A 19,005-nucleotide genomic window follows, 5' to 3' on the forward strand; every position below is an offset into this window, starting at 1 on the left:
ACAAAAAACAAGCCTGTTGGATTTGACAAAGTCCCAGCCGAGGAGGGAGACATGAGGGAAAGCAGCTCAGAACAAACCACCTTCCCCTTCTCAGAGCAAGCTCCCTCCAAACTTCCTCCTCCTCTTCCTAAGCCAACCCTACCACTGAGACCTGAGCTTTCCGACCCCAAACGAAAAAGGGGGTTAAAAGGCAAGGAGGTGATGAAGGTTGAGAAGTCTCGCCCCACACCAGAATAAGAGGTCCAACGAGCTGCCAAGCAACAAAAAGTTGGGCACAGGGATCTGAGAAAAGGGTCGATCCTCTGCCTGAGCCCCAGGCCTGGCTCCCGGCTCCAATGCTCAGTAGGGCACCCCTGATGGACAGTGCTTCCATCAGGGACTTCCAGGGAGGCACCGGCAGCCATGTGGCCGATGCATTGGAAAGGGCCTTACTACTACCCTTGGACATGGCCGAGCTGTGATCCTTCAGGAGGCAGGAGGTCTTCCTCAGCCTCAAAAGGTACTTGGGCATGGTAAGGTTTCCAACCTACTTAGTTTAGTTAGTTAGTCCCCCCCCCCCCTTTTTTATCCTTTGTTCTTTGTTTACCTTGCATTTGTTCTCTTTTTTAGGCTGTTCAGGCCACGTTTAGGACAGAGGAGATGGCCAACAGCTACAGCAAACAACTGGAAGATGAGAGGAATAAGTGTGTTGCGATTGTAAAAGCCTTTAAGATTGCCGACCAGTCTACCCAGGACCTAAGAAACAAGTTGAAGGACGAGGAAAAGGCAAGGAGGAGTGCAGAATCGGCTTTAGAGGGCGCTCAAAAGCAAGCCGAAGACCAAAGGCTACTCCTTTGCAAGGCCGAGGACCAATTGACTGCTGCCAAAGGGAAGATTGAGTCCTTGAAGAAAAAATTAGAAGGTGCAGTGAAAGCCAATGACACTATGGAGAAGGCTAGGGACGAGGCAGTGAAAGCTCGGGCGGAGGCAGGGAAAGCTAGGGAGCTGACAGAGGAGACTAAAGAGCGGGCCGAGCAAGAAGCTTATGAGATAGGGGTGGCTGAGACTGAGACCAATCTCAGAGCCCAAGTTCTAGGGGTATACAGGCTCTACTGCTCCCAAGTTTGGGTCGAAGCCCTCAACCAAGCTGGGGTTGAGGCTTCATCTGAACTTAGGAGAGCAGAGAACGTGTATTACCCCCTGCTCTTCAAGAGTTTGCTCCTGCCAGTTCTGAAGCCGAAACTGCCCCCGAAGCGGCAGAGGCAGGTCAAGACAGTGCCACCAACGCTCCTACTCCTCTTGACAAGCCTGCCGAGGAGACTAAGCATCCTGGGGTGTCAGCAAAAAGAGAAAATCATTAACCAGGAAGTACCCCAGGATGTGATGAAGCCTCCTGCTGACCCTCAAGCTCCTCCTGCCGAAAAGGAGGCCCTTGAGAAAATGGAGTTAGTCCTAGCCTCCCTTGCTATGCCCCTCAAAGTCGTTCCTCCAAGCCAAGATTCTGAAGCCTTTGACACAGCCTCTCAGCAGCCTTCCAAGGACAAGTTAACTATAAAGCTGAAGAAATAGGTTGTTTCTGTTTGTTTGTGTTGCTATTGTTGTTGTTGTTGTTTTTTTTTTTCTTTTTTATAAGTGTGCTTGAATTTTTTGTAATGAAATGTGTACACTTCTTTCAATGATTAGGCCCTTTGCTTATATGATTTGTGTTTTTACTAACATTTGAGTAATCCTAGTAGCGTGACTCATCTTTCATTGAACGGACAATCAAAAAACACTAAGTCCGCAATGTAAATTTCAACTCAGGCTTTAATTGATAATTGAGTAATCTCAGTAATGCAATTTGCCTTCTATTAGGTGGACCATAAAAGAATTTAAGTTTATAATGTAGATCCCATACCTTCTGAATTGGTTACCACAATGGGCTAAAGATGCTAAGTTCACAGTACTTATAAAAATAAACCTCCAAGTTCTAGGTTCATACATTATGGTAGGACGTGCAAAGGTACATTTTTTATAAACTTACTGACCTCAAGGAGACACTATAGTATTAACTATAAAGGAAAGATAAGCCCAGTGTACCTTGAAATGCTTTAAGTGATGCTTATGGATGGACATTTGTTTACATCTTTGTTGAATAAGGACAGGGCAGGCGATCCGAGGAGCTAGGCTCCATTTAGGGTCCTGTTTATCACTTAGATAAATGTCTAAAGTAGTTAATTTCCTCAAGGCTTGTGGTCCGAGGATTCATGAATACCTTGGTTTTGTCTAATACTTAGATAGTTGCCAGAAGTTATTAGTTTCCCCAAGGTTTGTGGTCCGAGGATCCATGCAAGACCTTGGTTTTGTCTAATACTTAGATGGTTGCCAAAAGTTATTAGTTTCCCCAAGGTTTGTGGTCCGAGGATCCATGCAAGACCTTGGTTTTGTCTAATACTTAGATAGTTGCTAGAAGTTATTAGTTTCCCCAAGGTTTATGGTTCGAGGATCCATGCAAGATCTTGGTTTTGTCTAATACTTAGATGGTTGCCAGAAGTTATTAGTTTCCCCAAGGTTTGTGGTCCGAGGATCCATGCAAGACCTTGGTTCTATCTAATACATAGATGGTTGCTAGAAGTTATTAGTTTCCCCAAGGTTTGTGGTTCGAGGATCTATGCAAGACCTTGATTCTATCTAATACTTAAATAGTAGTGAACTGCATGGTACGCAATTACAATAAATCAGAGTGCAAACAAATTGCTTTCATTAATAATAATACCTTCTTAGGTTATTTACATTCCATGGGCAGAGTACAGTTTTCTCATCTAAGTCTTCTAAATAATATGCACCTATTCCTGCTATTGAAGTGATACGATATTGTCCTTCCCAGTTGGACCTCAGCTTTCCCCAGGCCAGGTTCTTGGCACTACCTAAAACTTTTCTCAGTACCAAGTCTCCTGGTGCTAGTAGTCGTAGCTTCACATTGGCATTATACCTTTGCTTGAGTTTCTGGTGGTAATAGGCTTGTTGGATCATTGTCTTTTCTCTTTTCTCTTCAATTAAATCCAAAATCTTTCACAGTAGTTCATTGTTGTTGCTCGGAGTAAAGGTACTCGTTCTCAGCGTTGGGAAGCTAGTCTCTAGGGGGATGACAGCCTCAGCCCCATAAGTCATGGAAAAGGGAGTCTCCCCTATTGACCGACGTGGTGTAGTTCGATATGTCCACAGGACATGTGGCAGTTCTTCCAACTATCTTCCCTTTGCATCATCCAACCTCTTTTTCAGCCCATTGACTATGACCTTATTAACAGCCTTGGCCTGTTCATTTCCTTAGGGGTAGGCTAGAGTGGAATACCTGTTTGTAATTCTCATGTCACAACAGTATCTCCTGAAGGCCTTACTATGAAATTGAAGGTCGTTATCTGAGATAAGGGTATGAGGGACCCCAAATCAAGTAACGATATTCTTCCAGATAAACTTCTTAGCATCCACATCCTTGATGTTAGCCAGGGGCTTGGCTTCGACCTATTTGGTGAAATAGTCTGTGCCAACCAATAGGTATCTCTTATTTCCTGCCGCTTTAGGGAATGAGCCTACAATATCCAAGCCCCACTGAGTAAATGGCTAAGGACTGAAGAGAGGATTGAGGACCCCTCCCGGTTGGTGGATGTTTAAGATAAACCTTTGGTATTGATCACACTTCTTGACATATTCTTGGGCTTCCTTCTGCATACTTGGCCACCAATATCCTTGAGTGATGGCTCTGTGGGACAGAGATCTTCCTCTGTGTGACTCCCACAAATTCCTTCATGCAACTCCTCGAGCAGTAACTCTGATGCTTCGAGATGTATACATAGCAAATACGACCTAGAATAGGAGCGCTTGTACAACTTGTGATCTTCAGACAGCCAGAATCGAGGAGCTTTTCTTCGTATTTTCTCAGCTTTTGATTTATCTTCAGGTAGTGTATCATCTTTAAGAAAACTCACTATAGGATCCATTCAGCTCGGACCCACTATGACTTGATGGATCTGAACCATGTCCTTCTTGACTCCATCTACTCTGCACAAGTCCTCAACAAGGATGACTCGAGGTAAACCCTACACTGAGGAGGTGGCAAGAGTGGCCAATGAATCCACGTGTGTGTTTCCACTCCTAGAGACGTGTGACAAGTCGAAGAATTCAAAATCCAATTGCAAGCGCCTGACCTAACTCAAGTACTCTTGCATTCTTACATCTCTAGCCTCTAGCTCCCCCTTCACTTAGCCCACAACCAATCTCGAGTTTAAGAACACTTCCACTGCCTTTCCCCCCATTTTCTGTACCATGGCCATTCCTTGCAATAAAGCCTTATATTTAGCTTCATTGTTTGTGGTTAAGAACCCTAGTCTCAATGATTTCTCTATGGTAATCTTCTTAGGAGATATTAGAACTAGCCCCACCCCAGATCCCCTTTGGTTTGCTGCGCCATCAACGTACACTTTCTAGCGTGAGGGTCCTTGCACGAAGATTGTGCCAACCGTTTTTCCATTCATGCTTTGCTCCTTTGCTACTTTTTCTATCGGGGGTTCGACAAATTCGACTATTAAATCAGCGAGGACCTGGCCCTTGACAGAGGTCTGAGGCATGTATTTGATATCGAAAGCCCTTAGAACTGTGCTCCACATGGCAATTCTTCCTGTGTAATCAGCACTTCAGAGTACAGACTTAAGTGGAAGCTGAGTTAGAACAACAACTGTGTGCGCTTGGAAGTAATGAGGGAGTTTTCGCCTGGATGCACTACTGCCAAAATTGTTTTCTCCAATGGTAAATAACGCACCTCGGCCTCATGTAATGATTTACTCACATAATAGACTGGCCGTTGTATGCCACCATCAATTCATATCAACACCAAACTTACAGCGTGAAGGGCTACCGCAATGTAGGCGAACAAAATCTCGTCGGCCTTAGGGCTGGACATGATGGGTGGTTGGGATAAGTATTCCTTAAGTTGCTAGAATGCCAAAGCGCAGTCCTTGGACCACTCAAATCCTTTCCATTTGTTCATCAGGAGGTAAAATGGTCGACACTTATCCGCAGATCTGGAAATAAATCGATTCAAGGCTGCGATCATTCCAGTGAGTTTCTGGACTTCTTTGAGGTTCCGAGGAGGTTGCAGATTGTGAATTGCTTTGATCTGATCTGGGCTCATCTCAATTTCCCTATGAGTTACCATATAGCCCAAAAATTTCCCAAACTCGACACTAAATGAGCACTTATAGGCATTGAGACGCAGTTTGTGTTTCTTTAAGATGTCAAAAATGACTCTGAGGTCTCCCACGTGCTTGGACACCACTTTATTCTTTACCATCATGTTATCTATGTAGACTTCAATACTCTTGCCCAGCTATGGCTCAAACATTCTAGTCATCATCCTTTGGTAGGTAGACCCTGCATTCTTCAAATCAAAGGGCATCACTTTGTTGTGGTAATTTCCAGTAGGAGTCACGAATGCTGTTTTTTCTTGATCACTCAGGGCTAGTGGTATTTGATGATAGCCTTGAAAGGCATCTAAGAAGCTCATCCGAGGATAGCTTACAGTTGCATCCACTAACTGGTCTATTCAAGGCATGGGGAACGGGTCCTTTGGACACGCCTTATTTAAGTCTGTAAAGTCAACACAAACTCGCCACTTCCCACTCTTCTTCTTTACCGCTACAGTATTGGCCAACCACTCGAGATAGAAAACTTTCTTGATAGCTCATACTTTTTTGAGTTTTATCACTTCGTCTCTAACAACGTTGGCATGCTCTTTCAACGGGCGCTGATGTGGTTGCTTTTTGGGAGTAACAGATGGGTTAACGTTTAGGTGGTGGCAAATGAAGCTCGGATCAACCCCTGGGGCCTCGTGGGCGTCCCATGCAAACACGTCCATGTTTTATCTAAGAAACCCAATCAATTCTTCTTTCTCTTGGGGAGGTAGTTCTGAGCCGACTTGAAAGAACTTTTCCGGATCAGCGCCAACGGCTACCTTTTCTAGATTTTTGCATTTTACCTCCTCGGCTGACTCATTATCGGGCAATGCTAGGGTGACTGATTGCTATAAGCCCTTTCTAGTAGAGGTTGATGGCTCAGCACTGGGTTGGCGTGAGATGGAAGCCACCATGCACTATCTAGCCATGGTCTGATTTCCCACAATCTCTTTGACCTGGCCCTCCAACGGGTATTTCAACTTCTGGTGTAGTGTAAAAGAGACAGCCCCTAAGGCATGGAGTCAAGGTCTAGCCATAATAGCTGTGTAGGGTGAATAAGCGTCAATTACAATGAAATCCATCTCCATCACGTCCGAACGGGTCTGTATGGGCAGTCTGATCTGGCCTTTTGGAGTAACGGCCTTCCCCTCGAAACTTACCAAAGGGGAATCGTACGCCGTTAGGTTTTCGGGTTTTAAGTTCAGCCCCCTGTACAAGTCGGGGTACATTACTTCCACAGGACTGCCCTGATCTACCAGTACTCTTTTTACATCAAATCGTCGTAGGGTTGGATGGTTCCGATCTTATTTTCGTCCGAGAATCTCAGCACAGGTGAGGCTTCCTTCTTGGCCTTTTTGGACTCCCGATCGTTATCCTCGGTGGAGAGTCAAGCCACAGATATTACTCTAGAAGGATAAGAGTCGGTCCTTCCCGGAGCAGTAAGGATGACATTTATCATGCCTATGGGAGGTCTTAAGGATGTGTCTCTACGGGGCTCTTGGTTTGCCTGGCCTTGATGACCACTGGAAGGATGCAAAAGGTGCCTCAGTTTCCCTTATTGGACCAACTGATCCAAGTGGTTCCAAAGGTTCTTGTAGTCTTCTGTAGTATGTCCGTGGTCCTGATGGTACTGACCATTGTTATTAATTCCGTTCCGTTCCGGCCGGAACGAACGGAATTTTTCGTGCCGGCATGAAGACCGGTACCGGAAACCCCCCCGTTCCACCTCGGGCCAGATTTCGGGGTGTTTCGGCCCGTTTCGGCCGTTCCAGCCAATTCCGGCCAATTTCGGCCGGTACGTGATTTTGAGTAAACAAAAAAAAAAAAAGGTCCAAATGACGCCGTTTTGGACTTGAGTAAATACCTAGCTCAGACCCTTTTCTTTCATTCGTTCACTCTCACTTTCACTCTCAAATCCTCACTGCCGTCGTCCTCGTCCCACCGCCGTCGACTTCACTGCCATTGCTCAGCTGTCTCTGACTCTCTCACAGTCTCACTCTCTCGGATTGAACAGCCAAGGTATTCTTTCTCTACTCTCACTCTCTCGGATTCAACCTTCAGTTCAGCTTCAGCCAAATTTTTTTTTTTTTTTTCCTTATGATTTGCTTTGTGGTTAAGACTTAAGATTTAATGTTACTAAAATATTAGATATGTGATTTGTTGGTTAAGAACTTAAGATATGTGATTGAACAAATTGGGGATGAGAAATATTACTCTCACTCTCTCGGATTGGAGCTTCAGTTCAGCCAAATCATTATTTATTTTTTTTATGATTTGTTTTGTGGTTAAGATTTAAGAACTTACTAAGATATTAGATATGTGATTTGTTTGTTAAGTTATGTGATTGAACAAATTGGGTAAACTGCATAAATTGGGTAAACTGCATAAATTAGTTAAACCATGTTTAGTTTTTTTCTTAACTTGATTTATTTGTTCATTAACTACATATGGTTGTTCATGCATTTGATTGAATTTCATTTCATTTCATTGAACAGTAAATTATGGCTCATCATAGTTCAGGGGATCCCGCATGGGCTCATGCCCGTGCAGGTGTTTCCTCTGCTTCTGTGGCCTCTGCCCCTGCAAGATCAGATGATCCCGCTTGGGCTCATGCTCGTGCAGTGCCTAATGCAAAAAATAACACTATATGTTTGCATTGTAATAAGTTGATTAAAGGGGGTGGTATTACTAGACTTAAGTATCATCTTGCTGGGATTAGGGGTCAAGTTGAACCATGTAAAAAGGCTTCATCTGATATTAGGTTTCAAATGAAACAAATGATTGAAGAATTGAAAAAATCTAAACAAACTAAAAAGAGGATTCAATTAGAAATTGGGAACCCATATGATATTGATGAGGAGGAGGAGGAGGATGATGAGGTTAGAGTTGTTGAAAAGAGTCCCCCTCAAACATTAGGTAAACGAAAATTTAGGGGAAAGGATGTTGACAATGACGTGAGTCAAATAAGAGGAAATAAGAAAATTAAGAGTTATTTTGCTCCTAGAACAACCCCCGGTGCTCAACCCTCTATAAGAAGTGCTTTGGCTACAAAAGCAATGATTGATAATGCAAAAATGAGTGTGGCAAGATGGTGGTATTATTCTAATGTACCCTTTTATGCATCTCAGTCGCCTTATTATCAACCTATGATTGATTCCGTTGCTGCTATTGAAAAATGAGTTGAGGGAACCCCTTTTGAAAAATGCTGTCCATGAAGTTAATGATTTTTTGTTAGATATAAAAAATGATTGGAAAGTATATGGCTGTTCACTGATGTCTGATGGGTGGACAAATCAAAAGCAACAACCAATAATGAATTTTTTGGTGTATTGTCCAAGGGGAGCCATGTTCTTAAAATTAATTGACACTTCAGTCCTTACAAAGGATGCTGAAACTTTGTTTAATATATTTGATTCTGTTGTTCAAGAAATTGGTGTGGAATATATTGTGCAATTGATTACAGATAATGCTTCTGTCTATAAAAAAGCTGGAAAAAAATTACAGCAGAAGTATGGTACTTTGTTTTGGTCTCCTTGTGCAGCTCATTGCATAGACTTGATGTTGGAGAATATTGCTAATCCTAGGTGGTTCCCTCTTATTGATGAAGCAATTAAAAAGGCAAAAAAGATAACAAAGTTCATTTACAACCATGGAGTTGTTTTAGACATGATGAGGCAAGACTTTACAAATGGAAGAGTTATGTCGTCCTGCAATTACAAGGTTTGCCACTAACTTCTTAAGTCTACAAAGCATGCTAAGGTTCAAAAAAGAGCTTAGACAAATGTTCACTTGTGATAAATGGCTTTCATGCCCTCATGCTAAGACTGCCGTTGGGAAGGAGATAAGTAAAATTGTTTTGGAAGATTATGCGTTTTGGTCTCAATGCAAGCACATAGTGAAAGTTAGTGAGCCTTTAGTTAGAGTACTTCGTCTTGTTGATGGGGATGAGAAACCTGCTATGGGGTATTTGTATGAAGCAATGGACAAAGCAAAAGAGGAAATAAAAAGAAGGTTGAAGAACAAAGTTTCTTTGTATGGACATTATGTTAGAGTTATTGATACTAGATGGGACAAACAACTTCATAGTCCTCTGCATGCAGCAGGTTGCTTTCTTAACCCTGCAATATACTTTAGACCTTCATTTAAAAGGCAAAATGAAGTTCAAAGAGGGTTGCTAAGCACTCTAATGAGGTTGGTTCCCGATCCTGACATTCAAGACAAAATAAGTTCACAACTTGATGAGTACAAAAAATCAATTGGTGACTTTGGCACATCACTAGCAATCCGCCAACGAGAGAGACTAAATCCAGGTAAACATTAATAATTTAATAGTATTTCCTTTCAATATGTCTATTTATTCTTTATAGTTGTTATTGTAAAATTACATGAGCAATGCTTATTTTACATTTTTATTTGTTATTATAGTTTCATGGTGGGAGCAATTTGGACTTGGAGCTCCAGACTTACAATCATTTGCCATTCGTGTGCTAAGTCAATGTTGTAGTGCAACCAGTTGTGAGAGAAATTGGAGCACATTTGAGTATGTTCACTCAAATAAGAGAAATAGATTGAAACATAAACGAGTAAATGATTTGGTCTTTGTCCATTATAATTTGAGGTTTCGAGAAAGGTAAATTTATAATCGTTACTCATATGTAAATAAAATGTACTTTCATATAATTATAATTTATAAAATGTTACTAATGTTTAATATTTTCATTGGTAGGAACATTCAAAGGAATAAATATGCAATGGATCCTATAAGCTTGGATAACATTGACTTGATGGGAGATTGGGTGGCTGAAGAACCTACACTTCTTAATCCAGATGACATAAATTGGGATTGCCTTAATGAAGTGAATGTGGAAGAGGATGCTGAATTTGAAACTATTGATGTTGATGATGATGATGATGATGATGATGACAACAACAATGAACATGTCTTGACAAATCTTCCAATGGGTGCTAGTAGTTATTGTGGGAGTTCTTTTGATGATGAATTTGATCAATTTTTCATGGATGATGAGGAGGAGGAGTAGGAATATTATGTTAAATTAATCTTAAATGTTTTTATTGTGTGATACTATATTTGTTTAAGACTTAAGACTTAAGACTAAGTGTATGTTGAATTGATGTTATGTTGATGTTTAAGACTTAAGAGTTAAGATTAAATGATTTGTATTATTTGATATTTAGTTATTTATTTATTAGAATTGACAATTTTATGTTTTACAAGAATATATAAAAATTATTTTTTAGGAACCCCGAAACACCCTGAAACGGTATGCTGAAATCGGCTGGTACCGAAATATTCCGTTCCACTGGACAAACCGAAACGGGCTCCGAAACGGTATTAATAACTTTGGTACTGACAATATAGACTCTGATTGCGCTTCATAGAGTCTCCAGCCATCTTATTCGGCCACTTGAAGAATGGCTTATTCTTGATTTTCTCCAAAACCTGATATACTGGTTCTCTGAATACTTCGTTAACCGTCTGCCTGTTGGCTAATCCGGATTGCCCTGTGAAATCTCTCCTCGGATGGTTATTGTTGTATCGGTCCGACCTGAAATCACTCCTCTTTTGAGGGATAACCTTCTCCTTTCCTTTCCCTTGTAGCTGGTCCTCTTCCACTCTTTTGTATTTGTCAATTTGGTCTATAAGTTGATGTACACCGGTGATAGGCTTGCTAGTCAAGGATTTTTTCAAGACGTGCTCGGTTAGGAGACCGCTTTTAAAAGTGCTGATGGCGACGTCATCAAAGTTGCTGTCCATCTCATTATACATTTCCCAATATCTATCCGAGTATGTTTTAGAATTTCTCCCTCACGCATGGATAATGACAACAACGAATTCAGAGGCCGAGGAGCCTACTGTTCGTAATGAAGCGAGAGCCAAAGGCTTGGGTGAGCTGCTTATAGGAATCTATGGAATTCGTCTTCAAACCGTTGAACCACCTCATCGTTATAGATCCTAGGCTGGACAGGAAAACCTTGCACATTAAAGTTTCGTTCTTGGAGTGGACGCTCATTCTTTGATTAAATTGGCTCACATGCTCTACGGGGTCCATTCAACCATTATAAATGGTGAACGTAGGTTGATGGAATCGCCGAGGTAGCCTAGCCCCTTCTATCTTGCGCGTGAAGGGTGACTTAGAGATCTGATCCAAAGTTTTACTCATGGCATCATTACCCAGGCCCCTATTAGATAGGCCCTTGTGTTTTCGTCTATGATGGTGATCGTCTTCATAAGAGAAGGTTTTGCTTAGAGGAGTTCTTGATCTCTGCCTGTAATTGTTGTCCTCTTCATCATTAGAGGATATGTCAGAACTAGAAGGAGACGACCTCCGTTGTGCATAGCGCAGTTTCTTTTTCAAGACATCTATCTCCTGCTGCATGGCTTGGTTGTTGTTTTGTCTCTGGGATACGCGACTGCCCACTTGGGAGTGGCTTTTGCTCGTCTGGGTGGTATGCACACTCCCCTCTCGATTCCTTTCATTCTCCTGATTTTGTTCATGTTCAGGGCTAGGAAAATTACCCTGTTGCTGGGATCCTACTGGTTCTGTCCGTTGGGGACCTGCTTGGTGTGGACCTGATCCTACCATGTCTAATTGTTGCACTCACTAACACACAAGTTATTCCCACAGACGATGCCAATTGTAGGGACTGGGTTTGAGCACTTTTCCTAAGGGATAAGTGAATTCAAGCTCAGTAAGCTCAATACAATAATTTTGTAGAGAGTGGGTAGAAGGATTGCGTTTTAATGAGTGTAACAACGGTTGAAGATGATTTGAAGAATGAATAAGTAAAACAAATATGGATTTGAACAAGCAATTCGATCCTCGGCACTAGTCCGAGGAGCTTCAATTTATTATTTCTTGAGTGACAATGACGATGGTTACAAAGTTAGTTCAGATGGCTACAGTGTTTTCTCTGGTAAAATCTCTGATCCCTTTTCTCATAGCTAATTCTTCCTTATATACTACTTTCCTCCTTCATCTCCATCATACACGTGCAGGTCAAATCTGCTATCGTCGGTCTTTGTCACATCAACTTCCTCCCAAAGTTCTTAGGTAGTAGCTGTGAGTCTGAAAAGCCATTACTCAGGTATCATTTCCACATTAATACGGCCAGAGTGTTAGTTGTGGAGCATTTAATGTAGAGGCAGTAGCTTTTCCTGGAATTGCTCTACCACTATGCTCCAGTGTGCTTACTGTACTTATCTTTTTCCTTGGAGTGCTTTGGAAGATTATCTTTGCCGGTAAATCACTTTTCTTCCACCTCGGCTTTGGCTAGCCGAGGACAGAGTTGTCCTCGACGCGGTTTCCTGGGTTGCCATGATCACCATTGTCTTCTTCATATGCGATTATGGGCCTCGACATGGGCCTTAGGCCCAGTACAAAAGGTGAATGTATATCACTGGGCTCTATGACCCCACAGATACTTTATATGAATTCTTATTTAAATTAAACTCGACTAAAAATTATATATTATAACAATGTCGTGAATAAACATGAACACTTACGTGGAAACATTTTAATTTTCAAGTAGTCAAAAAAAAAAAAAATGCTTTCATTATATATATAGACACACACACACATACATACACAACTATAGATAATAAGAGTTTTGTAGCTTAAATGATATCTCCCCATGCACAAAGTGCATCAAATTTTAGAGGGAAAAGAATTCGAGCTGTATGTTGTAACTATCCAAAAAAAAAGAAATATATATATATATATTTATATTTATAGATGTATCTATCAAGTAACCCATTTAATGGTGAGTTCTAATTAGTTCAACTGGTAAAGTCTCTGATGGTTGTATAAGAGATCTGTGATTCAATCCCCCGCCTACACCAAAAACTGATTGGTGTCTTGGTCTGATGATAAAGAGCAATCATCAGGAGTGGACGCCATAAGTTGAAACTCTCTAAAAAAAAAAGAAAAAAGTAACCCATTTAATGCATGAGAAAATTAAACAAAATATGACAAATTTTATATTTAATTATCTTCTAAATATATAATTTGGTAATTATATTGTAATTAATATGGATTAATTACTTTGTAGTTATTAATATGGATTTATTATAACATGAAAATTTAATTGCTACTACCAATTTCATAAGATCGAGACATAGAATACGTTGCTCTCTTGAGATGATATATCATATATGCTCTTTGTAATATATTTGATCAATTGATGCAACAAATTCTCCGGATGCAACAAATTCTCCAGATACAACAACTCAAATTAGAAATCCTAATATAGTTCAGACTAGGTGAATACGAAATAGTTGTTATTTTAGTAGCTTTAAAAGAATTAGGGATTAGTTTTCAAAAGAATAAAGAATTAGGGATTACAAATTTGGAGGATAAAGTTGAAAAAAAATAAAACTTTATGAGACCAAAATGTGAATTGACCAAAACTTAGAGGGTGTAAAATAATGTTTAGCCTAGATTTATATAAACTTAACCAAGATTAGCAACTCCAAGAAAATCACACGTCACAAAAACCGGCGGATCTTACTTCAAATGCAAGGCAGCCGGCCAAGATTGGAATCTCCTGATGCGGACCACCAAGGGCACTTTTTAACTGGACGAAACTACCCTTCCTCTCTCGTCTGTCCTTGTCGGTTCCTATGATTTTCGAGCTTATAAAATCACGCTAACATCTACATCTAGCTACGGGATAAGAAAGCTGTTCGGCTCTCAATTCTTACCGCTTATTCTTTCTCAAAAAAAAAAAAAAAAAAAAAAAAAAAAAAAAATCTTACCGCTTATTCATGATTAAAATATGTAAACAAGTTTATATCACTCCATAATTGTCAAATATAAAGTGATTGGTTAATGATAACATAATCATATGACATGTGCGGAGCCATGTGTCTGGTTTATTTTGATTTTTGTCCAAATCTACAAACGTTTAAATTAAATCAAAATTATTGGCTAAGTTTGTGGTTGGCTCCAGTTTAAAAAGTCAGCTTATTTTACTATTCAGTTTATTTTTGCTACTATTCATGGGTCCTATTATACTTTTTGATACTATTTATGAGTTTCACTGTACTATTTTAGCTAATTTTTACTTTTATTTACAGTATTTTCAGTAAATTTTTTTTCAATTTTAACTAAATAAGTGAATCCCAAATAAACCTTAAGCCTTTTAATATTTTACTATTTCTTTCAATGGATGTAGATCAGTTCGAACTTAAAAAATAAAAATAAATGCTGAGTTTGCGTTGCTTCTAGTAATTGCTTGACAACTTTAACAATGTATTAATTATAATTATTTATTTTAGGCAATACTTGTTTACCAATTCCTGGTTCTCATCAATTTCAAGATACCAAATTAGATCTAGACACTAGGCTTATTTAAAAAAAAAAAACCTTTAGCCTATTATATTCTTGTCAAGGTTCTAGATTAAATTTTCCATGGGTGTATAATTTAAGGTGTTAGAAGCGATTTTAATTTTTCATAAAAATAGGGAAAAAAAAAACTAATAATCTTGGATTATTTGCATCTTTACTGTTATGTTAGGTATGAGTACCTATCAAAAAAAAAAAAAAAAAAAGTATGAGTTGGATGTTGACTTTATAAGTGTCAAAACATGCTTACCTCGTTCTTCTCCTCTTCTTCTTAAAAAAGAGAAAACAAGACAACTGCTTGCCAAGCTATCTTAAGAGTTAAACATTTTATTTTCCTAAAAAGAGTATATTACGTAGTTTAATCTCCTCCAATTAAAAAAAGGGAGAGAATATGATAGTAGCTACTAGTACTCACTTGTTTCCATCAAAAGTATAATAACTAATTAATGAGATGTGTTATGTTCACAATATTTTTATAATATTTTCACAACAAATTATAGGTAGTTGATTGTTATTGGTTCAAATTTGAATATTTTTTGTCACAACAATAACCACAAGTAATAACCTGTCACTTAAAATTTGTTGTTATTTGGTCACAACAAGTAATAACCATCAAGTAATAACCTGTCACTTAAAATTTGTTGTAAAAGTATTATGGTCATTTTATTTCTCTTGATTAATCTCTTTGGCCAAAAATCAAAGAAAAGAAATGAAAGTGACACAGCAAGATGCGGATTCGCCACTCCTCACTTTGAACTAAACAAGAAAAAGTCAAAAAAAAAAAAAAAAAAAAGCAAACAAAAAAGGAAAAGTCACTCAAGCTTACCGTTTGGTTTTTCCATAGACGTTGCAACTTCCAATTAATAAAAACGTGTATTTTAAATTAAAATTTTTGAAAGAAAAAACAAAATTTCTGTACTGGTAGGGGTGACGTGTCGAATACGATATAAAAGTTTCGCCATTTTTGAGTCATTAGTCTACAAACCCATTAGGGCGGGAACCCAAAAAATTTCACCTAAAACAAACAAATGCCCGTAAGTTCTTCTCTCTTTCTTTCTCTCTCTCCTTTTTATTTTTGTTTGTCGCTCTCTGTTCTATTTTAGGGTTTTCAAATTTCAATTTCAAAACCCTCCCCTTTTGTTTTGCGAAAATTCTAGGGTTTCATTCACCTTCACCACGCTCATTCTCACACAGGAACCGAAGATGAGTGTCCGCAAGGGCTCAAAGGTTTGGGCCGAGGACAGAGATTTCGCTTGGGTACCGGCCGAGGTCCTCGGCTCCGTTGGCAATCAAGTCCAAATCGTTACCTCTTCGGGAAAGAAGGTGAAAAACGAAAAACCAATCTTGTCCTTTTTCTCTGTGTGTAAATTTTGACTTTTTTTTTGGATTTGTTTAGGTATTGGTTTCGCCGGCGAAATTGTTTCCGAGAGATGCGGATGAGGAAGATCATGTTGGAGTGGACGATATGACCAAGTTGGCGTATTTGAATGAGCCTGGTGTGCTTTACAATCTTCAGAGGAGATATGCTCTCAATGACATATATGTGAGTCAAAAAGTCATTTTTTTAAAATTTTTGTTGTGGTGTGTGATTATGGGGGATTGGTTAGTTTAACGGCCAATTGTGGACTTAATCATGTTGTTTTGAGTGGATTTTTGTTTTTGTCTTTAGTGGTTAATTAGATTCTGATTCTGTGTTTGGATTCAAGTTCTTTAAGCTAATGTGACAAAAAAGAATGGGATAATTTGAAACTGTGTTGGGGTAAGAAGTCAAACTGGGGAGTGGGGGGCCTTGAGCATTGCACTCTGTGTTGGTATCTGATATGAAAAATGGGCATTTCCTTTTTTTTGAGTTGGGGTTATGCCGAAGTCAAATAAATCAGAAGTTAAAGCTGGCAAATGTGTTAGTTATTATAGTTTGTTCTCTGGAGTTGGTTATAATGATGCTCATGTCCTTGAATTCTTCGAGTTAATGCAACAGATCACTAATTTTTCATTTATTTATTTTTAAATGGAAACAGAATTTTAAATTACTTTTTGGATAATTCGGTAGTTGGGGGAGGACGAGTTTGAAACCTGGACGTCTATTGGAGACACTAGGAGGTGCCACTGTGCTAGTTGAACTACGAGGCTCTTGGTGGGAAACAAATTTTTAGTAGTCAAATCAAGGGTATAAATTCTGACTGTGCATGCCAAGCTGGTATTAATTTTGGGATTATGGCCATCCATGCATGGAAAGAAGTTATTAGTGGTCGAATTTGTTACACATAGATAAAATGTAAATGCCGTATTGCCTGAATAAGAGTTCCTTTGGTGGCTGTTTCGCTCAATCACGCTTGGTCATCTTAATAGTTATGACGTGGTTGCCATAGGTAGCCAGCTCTTCTAATACATTGTTTTAAAAAAAAAAGGTCACACCCGATGCACAAAGCTCCCACTTTTGTTGGGTCTGGGAGAGGTCACACCCATCCCACCAAGTTTTAAAAATGAAAATTTTTAAATCTAATTGCCAGGGATGGCCTTTTGTGCTTCCAGATTGGTGCATGACTCAATAGTTAGATGGCATTGAAAATTGAATTTCTTTCAAGTTGCATTCTTCTACTGCAGGATTAGTAGATCTGTATCCTTTTAAAACATAGGTCCTTGGGTTTACCTCCTAATGAGAATTGAGATCCTAGCATGGGTGTCTCATCATTGAGACTTGCTTGTTCCTTGTGGAGTGCCTCAAAGAAAATAGAGAAAGAGAGGGATTTTATTTTTTGGTCTCTCTTACAATTCAAAATAAGAGAAAAAAGTTACTATTGCTTACTCTTTTTTCCTTAGCACCAGTCTTCTTTCTTGAGGAACAATGAAAAAAGCGACTAAGTTCAGGTCTAGCACTGAGGCTGAATATTAAACTCTCTCTCCATCACTGCATCTGATCCTTTCCAAGGCTGAATATCAAAATCTCTTGTGCGGATGTCAATGGATTTAGTGATTGAATGCCATTAGACAGAATTTCTCAATATTAGAGAGCTGTTCCAAGGTGCCAACCGTGTATAGTGCATGTAAGGGTTGCTGGCTTATTAAAAAGCATGCCATGTGCTTGTCCAGGCTATGCAGAGGCTCATATACTACTTGATAGCCTACCAAGTGGTAGATGGACCCATTACATTTGTATTAAGTACAATAATATGGTCGCTAGAATAGAAGCCTTTAAAGAGAGTTTTTCTTTTTTGGGGGGGGGGTTAATAATAAATTTTTATTATCTGTTTTTGATAAGCAGTATAATTTATTAATAAAAAAAATGTTAAGACAGGTTCATGATGATGAGCACTTTGTAAATTAAAATAATTGCAAAAAAATTGTACAAAAAGAACATGATTCTCTAAAATTTAGTAGAGTGGTACTGCCGGTGAGACCACATGTACAGTACCAATCAAACAAAGTTCGAATTACCAAGACTTCAAGCTGGTTCTTTGCTGTGACCGTATCCTCAAAAGTATAATAATTGTGCTCCTTTCACAATAGCCACATCAAACATAATGGTTCAAAGTTTCAAATCGCTGAAAATTGCTTCCCAAACCAATTTCTTCGCCCAGATAAAAGATAAACTGTCCTCATTGGCAACACCCAAGCGAGCCCAAACATTCTAAGAACCAAGCTCCATATGGAGCAAATCACGGGTATTCACATATTGGTCAAATGTGCATGTCGTTTTAAAGCAGCACGCCATGGGAAGAAACCATATTCTACATCTACTAAATGCTCGTATGCTATTTTCCCCCACTTAATATTGCCTTGATTCTTGTGTTCTTAATTTTCATATTTAGTAGGGTTTTAAATGATTGCTAACTAGTCTGCAACTTGATATATTTCTGTAAATGCCATAATTGTCATGCTGTAAATTCACATGGAATAATGGGAGTTTTAGTTTATTGATTCTTAACATAAACTTCTGGGATATTGAATTGACACACGAATTATTATCTTTTGTCTCTGATAGACATATACGGGAAGCATTTTGATAGCTGTGAACCCATTCACAAAGCTTCCGCACCTGTATGATGTCCACATGATGGAGCAGTATAAAGGAGCTCCATTTGGAGAGCTAAGTCCCCATGTTTTTGCTGTGGCTGATGCGTCATATAGGTTTGTTACTTTCAAATGTTGTATAAGTTGTGCATATACATTATGCTATTCCATGTTTAGTGATTTTCTTTGGATTTTTGTTATAGAGCAATGATGGATGATGGTCGAAGCCAATCTATACTGGTCAGTGGAGAAAGTGGGGCTGGGAAGACTGAGACAACAAAATTGATTATGCAGTATCTTACTTATGTTGGTGGCCGTGCTGCTGGTGACGACAGAACAGTTGAGCAGCAAGTTCTTGAAGTAAGAGTTTTCATGGAGTCAATCTAATTACCTAATATAGCCACAATATGTACAATATTCATTAGATATAGGTGTTATTTTTA

At 39.3% G+C, this 19,005-nt stretch overlaps 2 protein-coding genes across 4 annotated transcripts in view; both read left to right on the plus strand.

Annotated features, from left to right (window-relative positions):
- Window positions 1-8,459: 8,459 nt before the first annotated feature.
- On the plus strand, window positions 8,460-10,361 carry LOC115960295. The gene is made up of 5 exons (XM_031079116.1): window positions 8,460-8,906; window positions 9,010-9,496; window positions 9,612-9,816; window positions 9,913-10,154; window positions 10,339-10,361. The coding sequence occupies exons 1-5, from the start codon at window positions 8,460-8,462 to the stop codon at window positions 10,359-10,361; spliced, it is 1,404 nt and encodes a 467-aa protein (XP_030934976.1).
- A 5,160-nt stretch (window positions 10,362-15,521) lies between these two features.
- The window catches only part of LOC115974776 (myosin-15), a 29,941-nt gene continuing 26,457 nt past the window's right edge, over window positions 15,522-19,005 (plus strand). For 2 of the 3 annotated variants that reach the window (XM_031095290.1, XM_031095292.1), the window contains exons 1-5: window positions 15,522-15,585; window positions 15,746-15,874; window positions 15,948-16,094; window positions 18,534-18,679; window positions 18,766-18,922. In XM_031095290.1, coding sequence (XP_030951150.1) covers window positions 15,580-15,585; window positions 15,746-15,874; window positions 15,948-16,094; window positions 18,534-18,679; window positions 18,766-18,922 — 585 coding nt within the window. In that variant the 5' untranslated portion in view covers window positions 15,522-15,579. Of the gene's footprint in view, window positions 15,586-15,708; window positions 15,875-15,947; window positions 16,095-18,533; window positions 18,680-18,765; window positions 18,923-19,005 lie in introns of all 3 variants that reach the window. The other variant, XM_031095291.1, reaches the window with a different exon arrangement.

Source organism: Quercus lobata, chromosome 2 (assembly GCF_001633185.2).
Source record: "Quercus lobata isolate SW786 chromosome 2, ValleyOak3.0 Primary Assembly, whole genome shotgun sequence".
Classification (NCBI taxonomy): domain Eukaryota; kingdom Viridiplantae; phylum Streptophyta; class Magnoliopsida; order Fagales; family Fagaceae; genus Quercus; species Quercus lobata.

Excerpts from the sequence above, each read along its gene's own strand:
- LOC115960295 (XM_031079116.1), top strand. The coding sequence starts at position 8,460 with ATGTCTGATGGGTGGACAAATCAAAAGCAACAACCAATAATGAATTTT. Across the intron at positions 8,907-9,009 it reads TGTCGTCCTGCAATTACAAG|ACTGCCGTTGGGAAGGAGAT; the intron begins GTTTGCCACTAA and ends CCTCATGCTAAG. Across the intron at positions 10,155-10,338 it reads AAATCTTCCAATGGGTGCTA|ACTTAAGAGTTAAGATTAAA; the intron begins GTAGTTATTGTG and ends TTGATGTTTAAG.